Source organism: Ciconia boyciana, chromosome 3, assembly GCF_034638445.1.
Source record: "Ciconia boyciana chromosome 3, ASM3463844v1, whole genome shotgun sequence".
NCBI classification, from domain to species: Eukaryota; Metazoa; Chordata; class Aves; order Ciconiiformes; family Ciconiidae; genus Ciconia; species Ciconia boyciana.
Window position 1 is genome coordinate 97,021,333 of NC_132936.1, and position 19,397 is coordinate 97,040,729.

The 19,397-nt window shown below is 44.8% G+C and overlaps 1 protein-coding gene across 3 annotated transcripts in view; it reads right to left on the minus strand.

Moving 5' to 3' along the window:
- LOC140649468 (uncharacterized) overlaps positions 1 to 19,397 on the minus strand; it is a 64,094-nt gene that overhangs the window by 42,682 nt on the left and 2,015 nt on the right. For all 3 annotated transcript variants that reach the window (XM_072856723.1, XM_072856722.1, XM_072856724.1), the window contains exons 2-3: positions 4,153 to 4,228; positions 2,391 to 2,881 (exon numbers count right to left, since the gene is read on the minus strand). In XM_072856723.1, coding sequence (XP_072712824.1) covers positions 2,391 to 2,881; positions 4,153 to 4,228 — 567 coding nt within the window. The remainder of the gene's footprint in view (positions 1 to 2,390; positions 2,882 to 4,152; positions 4,229 to 19,397) is intronic.

Here is a 19,397-nt window from a genome sequence, read left to right on the forward strand (position 1 = left end):
AGAGTGAAAACCATATCTGCTGCTCAAAAAAGTTTCCATCTGATCAAGCTTTTCAGCTGTATTCTCATGGGCAAGAACATGATAATAAGGATAAGAATCACAAAGCAAGAACAGCGTGATGTTCAGAGCCCAGATGAAGTCTTAGAGTAGCCAGTTTAATATTTCCATTCCTCATTTGCATTGTTTACCTGACTAAAAACCACACGATGCCAGGCACTGCCCAGACAGTTAATAAGAGGCATTTTTGTTGGAGAATGAAAACAGACCAAAAAAGAAACACCCTGGTCCCATTTTATAGGTGGGGAATGGAGGTACTGAATGAGACCTGCCCAGTTTCATACAAGGATTTTGTGGCAGAACTCAAAACGAAATCCAGATTTCAGATCACTGTTGTGAGAAATAAGATCACTGATTTTAGCTAAGCTGATGGGAATCCAATGTCAGTAGAAGACTGAATCTACAACACTATTGTTATTTTTGTAGCAGAAACAAGTACAGGTAGCAAAGCCATGCAGTGAACAAAACTTCCTAGATCAAGCAAGAAGTCATCATAAAGCTTCAAGATATTAATGGTTGAGAGTTAACCAGTTAAAACTATTAAAATAATACAAATGACCAAACACTGTTACAATATTCAGGCTGCATCTTACTCTGCATGTTTTCCCCTCCCCAACCCCCCCAAAAAAGTACACTTTTAAATTAAAACCACTAGCTAAAAATCCTTTATTTATATAACAGGAATTCCACAACCTAGAAGTGTTAATGACATCTACAGTAAAAATGTTATTTAACAAACACACCCCCACCTCCACTCCAGATTTCAACTTTTTTGCAAAAATCTTTGCCACAATTAATCCAGAAGCGTAGAGAGCAGGCAGACCAGAAAGCAAATAATTCTCAAAAGGTTTCCCAGAAAAAACACAATAGTTTGAAAAGCTTATTTAAATTAGCCTCTAACCTTCACCAACATACTCCCAAACACACTGCTGAAGGGAACTTAAGGCAGAGCAGGTAGGTGATATGCCTGGGATCCAAATCAGAGAAAGCACCTGGGCAGAAAGCAAAATTTCTCCATTTACTCACATGCACTCTGAAAAAAAGAAGGCTGGGCACAGGCTTCTAAGCTTTTTTCTCATCTCATTAGGATGTGAGACTAATTAAAGTCTGTCAGTATCAGTAGAAGATTTGGGTGATGTGAAATCCAAGACTGGGCCTTTTGAATGTTCTGTGAGCAGAAACTTGGCGAGAAGGGTGAAAAGGGGGTGAGGAAAACTGTAGCAAAACCACAAGTCTCTGCATTATGTATTCATGGGATGTATGCTGCCAGCAGGACTGAGAACAAGCAGCGATGTAATGGGGAAATGGAGGGGTCTCACTTTTACAGATCTTGGACAATAAATACATAGTCCTTTCTGTTAGTGGGTGCATCTTGTAGCATCACCTTAAAGGGGGTGGTGTTAGTGAGGTTAAAACTGGTACATCCAACCAACCAGAAGCACTGAAAGTCTTCCCTAATGAGAGGAAAATCAGAACTGAAAATAACTGTCTTTAACTTACTGCTATTTACCAGGGTCAGCAGATGTCTGCAGATACTCTTTCAAACTAACGCTACACCAGTGCAAGAAGAAAAACAAATAATAAAGAGCAAGCTGAAATACTAACTCTACAGCAACGTCTTCTGAAAGAGAGGTACCAGATGGGCACTGTGCAGGGCAGCCCACTCCACCAGTACCAGGCATGCCCCATTTCCCAAAGGCAAACTCCTAGCATTTACACACCTCAATCCCAGGTCCCTACAAAAGTCCTGCAAAATCAAGAGTAACTGCATCTAGAGCAAACTGTAAACAGTTTGTATTTGTAAAGCGTTAAGCAGGTAGAAAGCACTGTTTTACATTGCTGTAAAACTCCTAGGAAGCATAGAGAGACCTGGGCCCAAGGAGATCAACAAGTGTGGAAATACCTATTATCATCAAGTCTACAACCATTTTCATCACAAAAATATTTCTTTATACACCCCTAAGCAATTAATTTCTTTTGGAGTAAATGGTATGGGTAAGCTCATGGCAGCAGGGGTAACTTGACAAAAATGAACTCGTGATTTTGTTCCTCTGCCATGCAGTGAACCAGACAGTATGGGTGCTGCCTTCCTAATGGGGGTAGCAAGATAACAGCCCAGCTGTAGCAAAAGCCACTCGAGTAGCAGCAGCTTCACCTATCGAGAGCTATCCACACTCAGGCCTAGTTTATCCTAGACAGACAGCAGAAGTACCCATTATGCCTCTGAAGACGTGATCACAAGAAACAACCCTATGACTTTACTGAACCCTGCCTCAATAACCCTTTTCCATCTTTGCTTACACTACCTTCCCTCATATAAAGTTCTGCCTTACCTGCTGCATTTTTTCCAGGTCAAGGCTGGGCCTGCTGACCTTATCCCCATATCCTTGTCGATGTCTCTTACAAGGCATGACTTGCTCAAGGCCCGCCCCAACACTTGTGAAGATTAAAGGTCTGGAGGCTGGGCTCCGCACCAGGGGCTGGAGTCTCTTGGGAGGGGAGGCACTGAACAGCACGGGGCTTGGGCTGGCATGCAGGCTATCGGCCTGCTCTGCCACAGGCCGGAAGGACATCGCACACAGGTTCTTCACTTCTTCGTCACTGGAGGAGGTGTTATTGCTGTCGCTGCAGCAGGCAAGCCTGCTGACCTGGGACCACTTTCGCTTCTCAGCAGCAAATTCTCGGTTGATGCGCTCCAGCTCCTCTTCCGAGCTGTGGCGGTCAAGGCTGGCATGGAAGAGGGCCCGAACCTTGCAGCATTGGTTCTCCTGGTTCTGGAGCTGGTTGGTGGCCAGAGGGGTCAAGGTACAATTCCGTCTTCTCTCTGGTGGGAGGAGGAGATAGGAGTGGCAGAGCAGATCTGCATCCCACAACCTAATAAACTGGGCCTGCTTTCTCCCAACCTGTTTTTTTTTAACTCCTCCCAAGTAAACTTCTGAGCTGTTTTCTGCCTTTTTTTTCTCCAGAAGAAACACCCCCCCCAGCTGAATGCTTCCCTTTGGAAGTTTCTAGAACTTTTAGACCAGACTGCTAGACATCCCCTTGCAAACTGTCACCTGCAAGTCTAGTTGCAGAGCAAGAACATGGACCTGCCACCCACCTCATCCCCTGAAGTGGAGAAGAGATGATCTTGCAAATGTGTTGTTAGGTACTTACCTCTAGCTAGAAACATTAAATTTTAGTGACCAGTTCTCAGGGCAGAGGAGGTGAGTTAGTTATGTTATTCTAAGCAGCACGTCTGTGGCTCAAATAGAGATCTAGTTTCTGGAGGTAAAGGTCCTCTTTCTATTACAAGACTTGCCATACAAGAGAGCCTTCAGCCATAAGCTGGGAACACTTTACCTGTTCTGATAGCTCTTTCCATGTTAAACATGTGGAGCAGGGATTTGAATTTCAACAGGACATGTCCTGTGGGTCAGGAATTTAACTTCTCCTGCCTTTGCATAAGAATCCACTTGAATTTGGCTAAATTACAATAAAACACAGGGCATGCACAAATGGCAGAGACTTAGCATAGCTGAAGAGATGCACTGACTACAAACTTCACCTACAGCTCTAAGCCGCTTCATACCAGGTCCAAAAACAATAGCAGAGCACCTGTCTCTCCTCTATGAAAAATCCTTAGCTAGATTCAAGAATAGAGCGGCCCAATACCAACAGTACAGGAGGAGGGGAGCAAGCTAATCCGACAAGTGAGTCCAGGGGAATGTCAAAAGGGAAGGTTAAAACTGGAAATGACAAGGAAGAGGAAGCCTAGAACAACAATGATGCAGGTGCACAAGCATGGAATAAAAGATAAATTTAGTCCCAGCTCTGCTGCTGGCCCAATTGTAGACCTTCTCTGCCTCATGTCTGCAGCACTGGGGCCTTAACGTGTGGTTAACAATGTCTATCTCTGGTAAGAAAAGCGCAACTGCAGCATCTGATAACACCAGCTTCTCCCTGTGAGGTCTCAAAGACCTCAAGGTGACTGACTTAATACATCTGGTTGTGGTACATCGAGGACAGAGAAAGAGGCACTTCCAAGAGCACAAGTAAAAAGCAAAATGGACTTCAGCTGTAGCATCCCAGGACCCTCCTATCTCATCCCTTTACCTCTGTCGATCTGAGCAAGTTCCTGGTTCTCTCCCTCAGAGTCGTCGCTGTCCTCATCACTCGGGGGGTAGGAGATCTAGGGGCAAGGAGAAAGAAAAAGCTTCATCATGAACACTGAACATCCCCCTGCTGCTGCCCAAGCCACTTCCCCCACCCTCCCCTCCCATATCCTGCAGGCATCCACCCCGACTAACTGCACACACCTGGCCATAGCACCTCCCTGTACACACATTCCTCATCTCCCAACCTCAAACTCCCATCATATCCTCTTACTTGCAGCAACACAAAACACACAGCCTACCGCTATTTCCACCTTACTGCACCGCCAACTCTCTCCCAAGCACAACGAACACACCCTGCCCTTACCTCCCCAGACATGCAGCTTATAACCATCATGGCCTACCACATCCACATCACGTGCACAAATGAATCTCCAAAACCCACGGCTGACATAAAGATACATCCTGTCAACAGTGCTATCATCTTGCAAGGCACCCACAAATGGAAGTGGCATGTTAACTTTAGCGGTCTTATGCATGTACCCACACTTCCCCCTTGAAGGCACACACACAACCCACCAAAGAACGGACTCATCTTTCTTTCCTACAGGACAACTCTGAAAATGTAATAGAAATAAAAGAAAAAGGATTTCACAGAAATGCAAACAATAACATTATGCTGTCCCCACCAGCACGTAGTCTTACAGTACACCACTGAACCCTTAAATGCTCCAAGAGTAATGACAATTCACATATTTTGTCTATCAGGAATTTTCAGAAACATTTGCTCTGGATCAGCCAATGAACTTGACCAAACCACTTGCTGTATACCTAAATACCCATTTACTCAAAGCATGTTCTAACACTGAACAAACTTGGTAGTTGCCTCTTAAGAATGGTTGAGAGATCTGAAACCAAGCTTTTGAGGTCAGATAGATCCCACTGCTGTCGAGTTTCCTACTTAGAGGAAACCCTACCTACCTTGTTCCTAAAGTGACTTTTGTTCTGCTGCACAGAGCATACCTGGAAGTTATAAGATCAAACCTCTGAGCTATGCAGGTCAGTATGTGTCTCTGGCAATGGACAAACCCAAATGAGGCAAAGAAAAATGCAATACTTCAAAAGAAACGTTTATAAGAGAGTTCTGGAACAACATGATCACTGCAAGATGTGCTTTATTATTCCTTACACCTTTTTATCCAGAATAACAACAAGCATTCCCATCATTCTTAGCTGAGCCTCACAAGTTACTTGCCCACAACAGTATCCAGTGGCAATAGGTTTCAAAAGGTTACATGCTGTGTTTCCATTTTAAAAGTGTCTGATGTGCTGTGCTTGACTTTTATAGAAGGTGAGGCAGCATGCAACCATTACACTGATATGGACCCATTTTGCCTCCACCACTGTTCCTAGGGAAATGTCCTCAGAGTGTTTCAGCCTCCCAGAGACGCAAAAGGGCAACTACATTTAACTAGGCATCTGTGAAAGACACATACAGCTGATGCAGAGAATTAACAGGAATCGTGGAGAAATTCTGACTTTGACAGCTATTAATTCAACCCACCTATTTTGTGACCATCCTTCAGGATTGTGTTTGGGGTTTTTCCCCCCCAAAAGCCTGTTGCCACCTTTTTTCTCCACCTTTTTTAAAAGCTATCTTTTGCCCTTCTATATTTACATTGCCCTTTAAGAAATCAGAAGATATTTTCCTTCCATGCTAGTCTTTAAACTACTTTCCCAACTGTCAAATGATGGAAAGCAGCACAGATTTATCCCCATTTCTGATATCCCTGAAGTAAACACAGGGGCTTGTTTTTCCACCACAACTACAATTTGCTTGTACGTATTCACACACATGAGTCATTTAATAAGGGCAGCTGGCACTAAGGAACACTGCCAAATTAACAGACTTCTAGTTGTCCCCAGAACAGGTATAATACCTTGTTTGTGCCATGGTAGTTCGTAGAGGGGACAGCTGACACTGAGGTGCCATTGTGCTAGCTGCTGTACTGACAGACAGTGGTCCTGTCTTCATTACAAAAGCTAAGGCTCCAATTCTAACTCGAGAGGTACTGACCTTAGTTTGTGGCTCATTCCCACATAAAAACCCTTCATTTGGACATGGCAGGGTTTTCAGTGAGGTTTAATGGCTCTGTGTGGGAAACCCATCAGCTCCAGTTTTTGGATGGTGTAAGTGTCAATACACAGCACGGTGCTGCTTCCAAAAAAGAGGCAATGACACCTAGCACGTGTAGGTCAAAGAGCTACTGCACAATGTCACTGGCTTGAGATGATTAAAATAGGAGTTGGATTTGAGTCAATGATTGACATTTTGAAGGTCTTTGTGTCTACTGGTCCTGAGCTTCCAGAATATTCACTCCCCCTCCATACAAGTACAATTTTGCTAGCCTCTTGTCTCATATGGATAACTCGCCTCCCCAGTCCTACAGGTAGCCCAAGACTAATCCCCTCTGAGTTGCCTTGAACACTTCTCTAGAGGCTTTGTTCAGAGCACCTGCGAGAGAAGATAAATCTCTTTCAAACACGAAGATACCGAATCTGTGGATTTGGTCCCATAGTATATCCCAAAGAAATTAAAGTGGTAGGACAATACAAAAGGCTTCATGGAAAAAAAAAAGGGGCTCCCATAGTCTTGCTAATCATCCTCCTGATGCTAGTCATGGAAAAGTAAGCACTCACTCTTCTAGAATAAACTACGATTTTTATGAGCAACATATCACATGCTTTTCAGAAAAAAGGCAATTGGAGACGCCTATTGAGCCACTTTTCCTTACACCCATCTTTTCTTTTGGAAGAACAACGTACTGGTAGCACATTTCTCCCAACATTCAGACTTCATTTCTCCCATTACTCCCACTGGTTTATTATACCCTTGTCCTACACAATACCTTCAGAAATTAGAGTATTTTCATAATAAACATCACAGGCTAACCATAAAAAAAGCCTTAAAATCCAGCAACTGTGCATTTTATGCATGAATGAAGTAAACAGATGATAGGACTAAGAAGTCACATTGCCTCTGACATCCCATGACCTGCACTGTCTTTCAGAAGTCCTCTCATCTGATTTTGTGTGGGTTACATACATGCAAATACCCTCCTGCTTGGTCTTCACATCTTTCAGTCAGAGACATCGTTTTTCCCCCATTTGTCATTTAGTAAGGTTTCTATTTTAGTATTGTTACATTCTCTTTTTATTAGTAAATCCTTCCACAAATTATATCCTGGTTGTGGGAACTGAAGTCTCCCAAGCTCCTATGTATGAGACTCTAGCTCCCATGTTCCCTAACAGAGAACCATCATTCATAGCAGACTAACCATTAATCTTGCAGAGTTCAAATTTTACACATGAAACTCCTTGCCATAATATGCCACACAGGCAAAGATTAATGGAAGCTTGAAAAAGGACTGTCTGTCTGGATAACAAGAATTTCCAGAAACTATAAAGATATAGAGAATTAAAGACTAATGCTCTGACTAGTTGGAGATAAATACTCTCTCCTTTGACTCTTCCCAGGCTTTAACAGTAACACTGTCCTCTCTTCAAAAGCATTCCACTAAACACAGCGGTATTGTGTTCAGGCCTCCAGCCTCCCTTGCACAGTCCCTGTCTTATATTAGCCACAGATTTACTTTTGTCTGAGGCAGCAGAGCCTTGTTTGCCTCACAAACTCAGAATTGTGGCACTGTGATAACAGAGAACTCAGTCTCCATGTCAAAGATCCCACTAGATCATGGCTTCATTCACAGCATACAAATCACAGAACTGTTTAGATTGGAAGAGACATCTTGGTATCATCCAGTCCAAGCCCCTGCTCAAGCAGAGTCAACTAGAACAGGTTGCCCAGGACTGTGCCCAGTACACTCTGTACCTTAATGTGCAAAATTAAAGAGAAGAAAATCTCCAATTCACATAGATGTGTGAATGTTTACAAGCCATGGCACAAAACAAGCCAGAAAACAAAGGACAGGTGCCCATCCAGCCTCCAGTCTTTCTTCAGGAAATGCATCAGATCTGAAGTTCACAGATAGCAGCCTCCCATTGATGAGGATCTCAGTCTTATACGTGGGACTTTCAGCTCTGGCACCAGACATGCCTTCTGTCAGGCTAAGGACTCCCACTGTGCCAGATGGAAACATGGACAAACTTCCCCATGTGCTTGATTTTGTGTCAATCTTCAGTAAGAAAAGATGTATTTGTGTAGAATAATCAGATGGTATTTGAGGAGAACTGAGTGTAAAGCTTACAACTTTGAGGGAGATTTAACATGAAAGACAAACTAGCAGATATAAGAAAAAGCTAGAAACAGAAAAAATTTGTCTTTCTCTTCACACTGCTGCTTGTCAACTGAGTAATGATAACAATGAGTAACTAGCTGCAGCCAGAATTGCCCAGGTCCTAAAAGCTCCAGTCACCCTTAGGAGTCTAAAGCCCTGAAATACATCAGACAATTTAAAAAAAAAAACCCACCCTGTTAAAGCAAAGTTCCTCTTGGTCTTTGCTTACAGAAGAGAAATTAACCTGCTGTCATATGATCAAAAGTAATCACATTAAGAATCATCTGGGAGCTTACAAAAGAGAAGGGAATCTCACTTCTAAGGCAGAACAAATCTCTCCCAACAGACTTCACTTAATGCCTGTATTGTCCTAAAAAACTAAAAGACCAACAGGGTGGTTTGGTGCAGTGGAGGGTGTGTGCATGAGGAGCACATAAGACAAAGATGCAACTGACCACAGGCAACCCCTCATTCCCAGCTTGAATCAAGAATGCACGCAGGCCGGAGAGCATCATTCCCAATCTTCCTCTGGGAGGGAGGGGAGTGCGTTTACCTCCAGGGAGGTGGCTTCCCCGGCAGAGGCCAACGTTGCCTGTCCTGCCACATGTAAGACTGTTTGTGACACAGGCTCATTCACTTGAGCCCTGGCACTACAGTAAAGCCCCTTCCATGTGCCCTGGAAAGAGACTTTCCTGAGTTGGTCTCACTCACTGGTTCCTAGCACAAAAGCAGAAAGGGATGAGCTCACCAATGACTACTGATACATCTGCTTTGGGGAACTGATTTCCATTTCTTCAGACTGAAGAAATGAAACCAGTGCTCACTTACCTTCTCCCTGCCACACTGCCTACAGAGCAGCTGCTAGAGTCATGGGCATCCTACAACACAGGGCTCTGCTGATGGCTCTTCTCTTTCCCAACTGCTTGGCTTTACTAAAAACATTTTACTAAATCTCTCCCCACTGTTATTTTTCCAGGTCAACAATTGCTGCAGCTGCCATGGGACACTGCCTGATCTCGAACGAGGGAGGTGCCATCCTCCCAATTATAAGAAACTTTGAATTAGAGAAAGCGGGTAAACAAGGGAGATTGAGACACTGAAAGGCAGTTTTGAGCCATGGAAGAGCATGAGGAAGAAAGGAGTGAGTCAAACAGACCTTCAAATTAACATCTAACTCCTCTCCCAAGTTCTCCTTTAAATTTTATTTTAGAGGTATTCAGCATTATAGGGACAATTTATGCTAGAAAACAGGCTGTAATGCTTGCTCTCTCCTCAAGAAGAGCAGTAGAGTTAGAGATTAGGAAGGTTTCGGTTCAGTCTTCAAACATCCACAAGTGAGATATGACTGCCCAGACCAGATCTGGGTTTTACAGCTGGGGTCCTTCAACAGCTAAACTTCCAGCCAAAACAGTCCTAGTTTGGAAAAGCTTTCTAAAGTCTTTTTTTCCATTGTTGTTATTATTATTTTCCTTTTTAATTTTCATAATAGCTCTGCCTCCAAACTCCTTTCCCCATTTCCCTGCAAATGGCTACAATTCAAGCCCAGGGTTCATAACCCTTGAACATTGTCCTGCTTGACAGAGCAGCTGTCTGGCTGAGTCAGTGAAAGAAGTGATGGGCCAGTGGGACACAGCACTCCTCAAGGCCCTTGTTTTCCAGGCCTGCCCCATGCCAAAGACAGCAAAATTCCTATTTTTTGTAGGAATGCTGCACATTTAGTCAGACACGTCACCTTCTGCATGGGTCTAGAGTCTATTTAACCATCAGTGGTTTCACAGATTTGATGGAGGCAAAGAGTGACTCTAGGTAGCAGAGTCCACAATGTTTTAACAATACAGATGTCATTTTTGTTGAATGCTTACCTTACACAGACACAGGCAAACATGGTGACTGGCAACTCTCAGGGTGCAAGTGGTGGAAGTCATTAACTAGAGAACATGTAAACTGAGCTTCTGTTCCAAGGAACAATGACTGAAATTGATTTCCAGAAGCATGGGCTTAAGTTGGGTTACCTAGATCTTAAGAGAGGAAAACACTAGGCTTGCACGGAACAGCGAGGACATGAGTGGTAGGCGGGTGTGGGGAGGTGCATGTGTGGTCCTCTTATTGTTTTAAATCCTCTCCCTCATCCTTCTGTAATTCCACAAACAAATCAATATGTGTTTTAAACATAATCTTGCAGTACAAACAGTATGTTCATCTACTCTCTACGGCTCCTGGAAAGAAGTTACAACTGTGGCCAAATCTGACTAGGACTACAGAGATGACAGGGCAGTGCCCTAGGCTTGGGGATCCTCATTTGCAAGTGGAGTGAATCAGAGGACTCTATGCAGAGACAAGTGCAGTGAGGCTGGGTTCAGCACTGCAAGGGGCACAGAGACTGGTCAAAATATGGTTCATTCCAAACCCACAGAGCACAGCTGGACTCTCTGCACACTCTCACCTGCCCCACATCAGTTCTCTTGCAGCAGTCAGTCTGCAAACCTTTTCTAAATCTCCCCCTGCTCTTCTCAGGGCTAAGCTAAGATGATTTTGCAGGGAAAGGCTGAACTCCCCATTAAGTCCCAGCAGGGATTTAAATACACTCCTCCCGGACTCACACCTCATCCCCACTGGCCCAGCTCAGTTTTTGCATTGCTGTGATGAGAAGAGGTCCCTTTGCACAGGCCAGCTCCTCTGACAGTTTACAGCAACTCCCCAGCATTGCATGGGTCCCCTCTACCAATGAAGTACAGCTGACAGCAGCTGGCATAAACACCACATCTGGTAACAGTTTTTCCATTCCCTCCTCAAAAGACCCAGAGAGGGCAACTGCCATTGCCCTGAGCTATGTCATTAGCTGAGGAGAAGCTGCCTGTGTTGGGAGACCTCACTCAACACTCACCTCTGCTCAGCCATAAAGAACTACATTAGCCAGATTTGCAAACACAAGGAACAATGCCTTACAGTCAGGCTGGAAAATGCATTTGGAGCACATGAGACATTTCAGGCTTCTCCTCCTCTAAAAATCCCACGTTAACTCCTCTGAGTGCAAGAGGACATGAGCTGTTTCATCTCTATGGATTTACACCAAACTTGTGTTTTATCATGGAGCAAGCCAGTAAAATAGGATAATCCTTCAAGACCAGATCTTTGATCCATCTGGTTAGGCATCTTTAAAGTAAGAGTTAGGACCATGTAAAAACTTGCAATGGCTTTCACTGCACCAGATCCTTTCCTGGTAGGCATTGTGTGATTCCAAGTGGTTCCTAGTTGGGAAAATCTGGCCAAAGGGGTGGTCTCTTCACCCCACACATGGAGGGATGGGCTAGAGATGAGCAGCACAAAGAAAGAATTTGAGTGTTTACTCTCTCCTCCAATATGAGCCAGAAAGCACAAAATTAAATTAGTAAGAGGCAGGTTCCAAACAAACAACAGATGATCCTTCAGCAACACGTAGTTAAGGTGTGAAACTTTTTGCCACAGGATGTTCTGGATGCAAAGACCCTACACAGATTTGGTGGGGGGACGTGGACAGGTTTAGGAAAAAGAAGTCCACTGGGCTACTAATGCAAAGACAGCAGTTCTGTCTCAAGAAGTCCCCGAGACCAAAATATGTGCTGTTCTTAGTCTTCCCTACGTGCCCACCTCTGGCACCTGCAGGAGATAGAATACCGGGGGAAACAAACTGTAGGTCTAACATGGGATGGGTGCTCTCAAGCCCTATTCATGGAAGTAGGCCACACAGCACATGCATTTACTTGCAATGCCACAACACAAGGGAACACACAGAATAAAGCTCAACAGTGTTCTTGCAGATCCAACTCGCTTCACTCACCACAGATAGCTACTGACACAGTGCCCAAGCATCACAAACTAAATCAGCACCCCCACATACCATTTCAGGTGAAAGACAAGGGAAACGTTGCATTGCACTGCAGCCCTCTGCAAAATACCACTGAGGAGTTTCCCAAGAATGGCTTGTTCTGTCAGAATAAAGGGTTTTCTATGAACAAAAATATACACATGCAATCTGCTCATTTTTTAAGCCTCTAAATTACGTCACTTCATATGCTCCACACCAAATACCACTGTTCTCTCCTGTTAGTTAGCCTTTGGCCAAAGAACTTTTATTTCTTTGGAATAACCAACTCCTAGGAATAAAGAAAAACAGTGAAAAAAGAAACCCACACAGAAACAGTCTGGCTGCAGACAACTGTCTGGAACAACCACTTGGCTTTGTGTGTAATAACTGGGTGACAGGATATGGAAGGATTATTTTATATTTTTCCAGCTTACATCCAGACACACTCTCAGGAAACTGAAGGATCTAGCTGCCTGTCTGGCACCTCTCCTCAAGATGGGAAATTCCCCATTCAACCAAAGGAAATTTTCTTCTCATCTTATGCCCATATAGAGCTTGGCAGATTGTGGCCTCTGATGCCAAGAAGTAAGGACATCAGTTAAATACAAAATAGCCTGCATCATGGAAACAATGTGACCCCATTAGGAAGGAGTAAGAGGAGAGAGATTTCTGAACAAAATGAGTGTGAGGGGATAGGATTTTTATGCCATCAGCAACTTGAATTCTGTGATCTCCTTGAAATCAGTGGCTCAAAACCAGGTTTGTAGCCCAGTCAAATCAATTAATCAGCTACCCAAGGCTAATCAATAGTTTGTTCCCTAGAAAAGGTCCGCCTACTCTCATTGTGGACATTAATGAATGTTGAGGTATCTTGGGAGTACTTTATCCAGACATCTCCTGTCCTTTCATAAATCTAAATTCAGATAAGGACCATCTACCTTGCAGTCAGGCAACAGACCTCAGGTCAACCCATCTCTGAAATGGGAGACATGACTAATAAAAACCTCCTCAGGCTACCTAGGCTCAGACACAGGTTTCCTCTTTTCCTCCAGAGGTGGAAGGTCTTCTCATATGGGCTGAGGCTGGAACAAGGGTTGGGAGGCAATCCCAGGCAAAGCTGTAAAGGGCTTTTCTCATGTGTTTGCTGGGTACAATGACCAACCAACCCAGTCATGCCAGTCCCACATGATGGCAGCTCATTTGAGGAAGGCAATGCATAGCCTCACAGTCTACCAAGCCTGAGGGACACCTCCCCAGGTTTCACCACATCACGTTGCTGACAAAACTCATTTAGAAGATGCATGCCAGTCGGGCACAGGCACCGATCTCCATTCCCAGCACCACAGCTCAAGCCTTGGCAAGCTGAAGGGGCTCTGCAGCAGGACTTTATTTCTACAGTGAGCCTGGATGGTGGGCTGGCTGACTAGCTAAGAGTGCTAGGGGAGGAGAGGGCTGGAAACAAAGACTGGTCCATACCAACTGCTTGCAAAGCTGACAGTCACCCACAGAACCTTCTTTGGGCTTTTAGTCCATGCCACCCCCAAATGACATTCTGCCATGCTAACCCAGAACAACTAGGAAGACCCAGGATTTGGATTATTGCACATGCAGCTATGTGGCAGCTTGGACGCAAATCTTCCAAGTGAGATACTTTCTTACCTGCAGGTCCACCAGGAAGTTTCCATAAGTGTCCACAGTATTTCACCCTCCATGAAGCTATCAAGACTGGACTAGAGAGGCAACCATGTGAGCTCTTCACATGATGTACCCACACAAGTGTACTCTGTTGTAGCATTCCCATGCTGCTAGGGCTGTCCCAAAGAGAGAACAGCAGAAGTTCACCTGGCCAAGCACTTGGTGTGCTGCAGTAATTACAGAGGAGGAAGAGAGACTACTCACCACGTAAGATCTGCTCCCTCTGCCTCAGCCAGCTCCTGAGGTGCCCCAGCCTCAAAATGCCTGTCCTACAACAACTGAACAATTCAGTCTGATGTATATACTGACGTACACATGGAGGCCAGGTCAATGTCCAAACAGACCAGCCCACAGCAGGGATGAGGTTATAATGGGTCTGAAAAGCAAGAACAGCACAGCAAGAGAGGGGAGAAATGCCCAGAGGCACCCTGAGCTGTCCACCCCAAGCAGTAACCAAGCTGGTCCAGAAGAAACCAGACTGTGGTTTCGAACTGTGCTTCACCTGTGTGCTGTGTCCCCACAGCCTGGGCAGGCCTGTGCCCAGATTGGCATGGAGACAGCCATGGGCAGGCACGGAGACTCTGCATAGGTCACATCGGGCCATATGTCCTTTACATCAAGGTTTAGGCCTGGGTCACAGCAGAGTTCATACTGCACAAGGAATGCTTTCTGTGCAGATAAAGGTCACAACTAATTGGCTTTTCTCTAAATCCTTGCCTGGGTGTTCACACTGAGTGGTTGTGGGTGGTGCTGGTGCCTATTCAAAAACAGCTTAGCTGGCTGACTCTGCTGGTCAACGGTGGCGAGAGGACAAACAGGCTCTGCCCACGGCCACGTACAACAGTTACTGCTGCAGAAAACAACCCTGAGTGCACACATACCTGTGATGCTGGTTGCTAGGAAGAGTTGGGTCACCCAGCAACCTGAATCCCACTGAACAGGAAAACAGGGGCTACAGATGAATACGGAGGGGTAGGAGGGGTTGGCGCTGCCTACACTGCGGGTAGGAGTGTATTTCCCACTGAAAAGGGAATACAGCCTTTGGTTCCCATACTGAGGCATCCCAACAACACTTCTGTGACCCCAGGCATCCTCCAGGAACAGCCAGAGAAACTGGCCAGACTGGCACACGGCAGTGTGCCCTGCCCACCCACCACTCCACAGAGATGTCCCAAGTGGCCTTGCTTTTTACTTTAAAAAAGGTGAACCCACTGTTTTGCAAGAGCCATGATTAAAATCAATGACCCAGGTCTGCTTTCTATTTTCACTTCAAGCATAAGCTATTTTCCCGCTCAGGAAAACTTTTAGCATCCCAAACAGCGCAACATAAATTCAGGAGCTGTAAGATGGTACATGACAGCAAGAAATGAAGAACTGCACTGTCCAGCAAAGCAAAACAGATTAATCTGTTTTCACTGAAATGCAAAAGTTAAATACATAGTATTACATTTTCAGAATTCAATTTTTCATTCAAATAAAAATTAATAATTGGGAAATAGAAGGAAAAGTAATGAGATGTCTTCGTGACACTGGGAGGTGGATTTTTTTTTTCTTTTTTAATCTAGCCCATATTTTCACATCAGTCATAAACAAGGCCAGATGAGAGGATGTCTCGCTGTACTATCCCAATGTCAATGAACTTCCCATTACGCTGTATTTGCAATATCTGCAATTTGTCTGAAGTCCCACTCTCTGGAATTAAGTCATTACAGTAGATTATTGGTGCTGGATGTCTGCACAAGAAAGATGACAACCCTTGAAGATTCAGACCTTAGAAGCCAAGTAGAAAGAATTGCAAACCTATTATTTTACAATGCCTCAGGCAGAAGTCTCAAAAACTTAAGGTTTCTGAGTGGCTGGGATTGCCTGTTCTATTCTTTGCCTTGGCTAAGTATCTATCACAGCATTTCTAACCCACTAACATAATTTTAGTCCAAATTATCACAAACCTAACTTTAGGCGTATTCATAGATATTCCAATAGCCAAAATTGTACTTACTTCCATTCATGCAAGTGCTTGTCCCCCTCCTGAGTGAAACTAAGACAAACCAGAAGCATCTAATGTTACCAGGTGTTAACAGGAGGAAAAGCAAAGCTTCAATGTAAAACAGAGTCCTCCAGCCCTAGAGGAATGAACCTGTTTGGTGGGATGTGCTGAAAAACCAATGAAGGAGAGAAAACCTTCATACACAACAGGAGACAGACGAAGCTAAATTTTCAGAGTGCCAAACTGTCTTCAGCCAGCCTGAAGACCAGTGGCTGGCTGAGCACACAACAAGCAGTCAGCCCAAAGAAAGAAGGAAATTAATTCCTCATTCATACAAAGCACGAGCCCTTACACAGATCTTTGAAAGTGCGTCCACTGTGCATCAATAATAACAATATTACTTCACTCTTTTTTGGTCTGAGGAGAAAAAGTTTAAATAACACTCTCCTGGCTCAGAATAACCAGCTACTGCTGGGACAGCGACTCAGAAGTCACTGCCTGCGAGCCTGAGGTTCACTTCACACAGCCAACTGAACCCCCTTCATATAGGAAGGACTGGGATGACTCCTAGTCACTCGTCAGGGCTGGCCAGCCAGACCCGAGTCTCATAGCTGACCCCAGATGCAGATGCCAGCAGAAAATAACTGACATGACTTCGTGGTCCCCAGCACTGTGTATGCACACATACAAGCTGCAAGGGTACGTGAAAAGACCTGACACAGTGGCTTTGTTAGTGCCTAGTCCACAGCTCCCTTGTAACCAAGCATAAGGCTAAAATTACATAGCTGAGAAATGCAGATCTCTATCACCAGAACAGACTCACATATGACTTCATTTCGTTGATCAACATTAAGGAAGTGACAAACATGTCTTAAGTACCTCTGCCCAGGACAAAAAGGAATATGCCAAGTACATAAGTAATTTAACAACTTTTGTGGATTAGAACATCAATTGCATTGCCTCCAAAGGCGATGTTTTGTCAACAGCAAAGTTGGAATGGAATTGCCACCCTTAAAGTGCTCAGTTTCCTTCAGCTACATGTTCCAGCCAGTTAATTTTAACACACCAGAATCCAACTGTTTCATTCTGATAACACCTAGGGCCACTAATTAAGAGCTTAGTTTGACTGGCAATGCACAGACTTGTTCCAACCAGATGCTCCCTGCCCCAAGGAGCTTGCTTGCAAGCAAAGCTTAGAAATAGACACCTACACTTTAGCCACTACACAAATATGCAAGGGCACAAGAGTTGAAGAGGGATTTGGAAGAAATGCATTTGTGTGAGAAACCCCTACCTCAAGCAGCAGGGATGAACGAGACATTTCATTCGTAGAGAGCACACTGAGTTGGTTGGAGAGTACTTCTAAGGGCTCAATATCAGTGCTCCGCCACATAAACCCACATGCAACCCTGGGATATGCATTTTAAAAGCTCCTGGAACAATTTGACTTATAATTCAGGAAGGGCTTTGCAGGGCTACCAGTCCAAAACTATGAAAGAAAAATCACAAAAAACTGTGCTAGACTGTAATACTGGACAACCAATGGAAAATTCAGGCCTTGAGTTACAGGCCTCTCTCACTTTCCTTATTTGAAGAATTTCACTACAGTATGGGACAACCCCCTGTTCTCACTCTTCTCTCCTGTCCCAGAAAGTCTGCTCTGGAACAAACCCAATTGCCAGCTGTTATCAAAGATGAGCCCTAACCTGTAAAGTCAGATCTGCTTTTGGCTCTTGATTTCTAACAGCCAGCAAAAAAACTGGAGGTTTCTGAATCTGGCCTAAGCTTTAGCAAATAACACCAGAGCACTGAAGTAAGAGGTAGAACAACAGGCTGAGGCACAAGGCTCCAATTCACAATCCTTTCTTGGATTTAGCTGCAGCAGCTGAAGGACTCTAAGCCAACGGGCTGGACTATGAACTACAACAGCTCAGGAGTAGACACGCTGCCACTGAGCCGCCCTTGCTACAGGGGCACGAGCGTCCAGTGGGGAGACAGCAAGGTCAGCAGGACCAGTCTTCCAAGGCTAAGGGTTTAAATTTGAACACAAACTACCATGCTTCACAGCCCAGCCACCCTTACCAGAAAGTGCTGGCAGCGCATGCTAACTCAACAGCAGGTGAAATGTCAGTCGGTCAATCACTCCCTTCCCATTATGGTGACTTCTGGTGAAAGGGCAGTAAAGGGACAGTAACTTCCTCAGCAACACCAGCATGAACCAGCAAACCTCTTGAGTCAAAGCCCTCTGAGCAGCCTTAGTTGTCAACTGCCTAAAGACCAACTTCAGTAGGGGAAAAAAAGAAAAGTCCATTACATCAACACCCAAAGCTTGCATATTTCCTGGTTTCACTTACAGGAGGCAATGGCAGCCTCTCAGCTTCTCCAAGTGGGGGAAAGGCTAGGAAGACCTATCACAGCCACACTCAACCAATTCGGGACACGTGGTACCAAAATGAGATCTTTACAGCGGGCAGAAATTTCATCCTGAAAGGATTCCCCAAGCTTGGATGCCAATCCAAGGTTGGTCAAATCTCACAAGCTTACAAAAATGAGTTGACAATTTACCCGAGGACAGCCTCCCAGGACTTTGCCTAATGGCAGTAATGTTGCAAGCTAGAAACACAACAGCAGCTTGCTTTCTTGAATTTGGGAACTTCCAACAAAGGTCATAAAGTGCAAAAGCAAGCGGGTAATGAAGGAGAAGAGCAGCTAAGCACACTGCTTTTAAAGCTCAGAAAGCTCTTGGTTTGACTGGTGGATGCAGATCAGTTCTTATTCTATCCACATTAGTTGCTCATTCTCCACTTACACTACTACAGACCTGCTTTTATGCTCACACCTAGCTCACTTTTTACTGGGTTTCAATGACAGCAGACTGGACCTTTTAAATAATGCACGTACCACACATGCCAGAATATGTACAGAGCTGCACAGGCACAGACCAATGTGAGGAAGTTGAGAAGGCAGAAGTCCAGTCTGTTCCTGGCAGCCCCACATCATCTAAGGGCAGTAGAGGGAGATGGTACAGGATGCTTGGCCTCGTCACAGGGTCCATGCACAGTGCAGCCACAGGAAGCTCCCACACTGCTCACCGCTTGTGACACCTATCTCATGTCCACACCTGCAAGGAGATCTGGCCCAACACCCAAGACAGAGCACTGCACGCTCTGTTAAGCGATTAGTATGCTGGTGCGAGGCTCAACCAAGACCAGGCAGCTGCACGTGGTCCCCAAAGGCCTACAAAACATATATAAACCCAGAGTTTGAAAGTCTGGCTTTCTGCCCATACACATGTATACCAGTCATTGTACCACTCCCTACGGCAGGCTGCAACGCTACCTCTGATGGTCTACGCATTAGCCTTGCAAGAAACAGTGCAAGCTTAAGTCTCTCTATTGAGCCTGGAAAAATGCAGACCACCT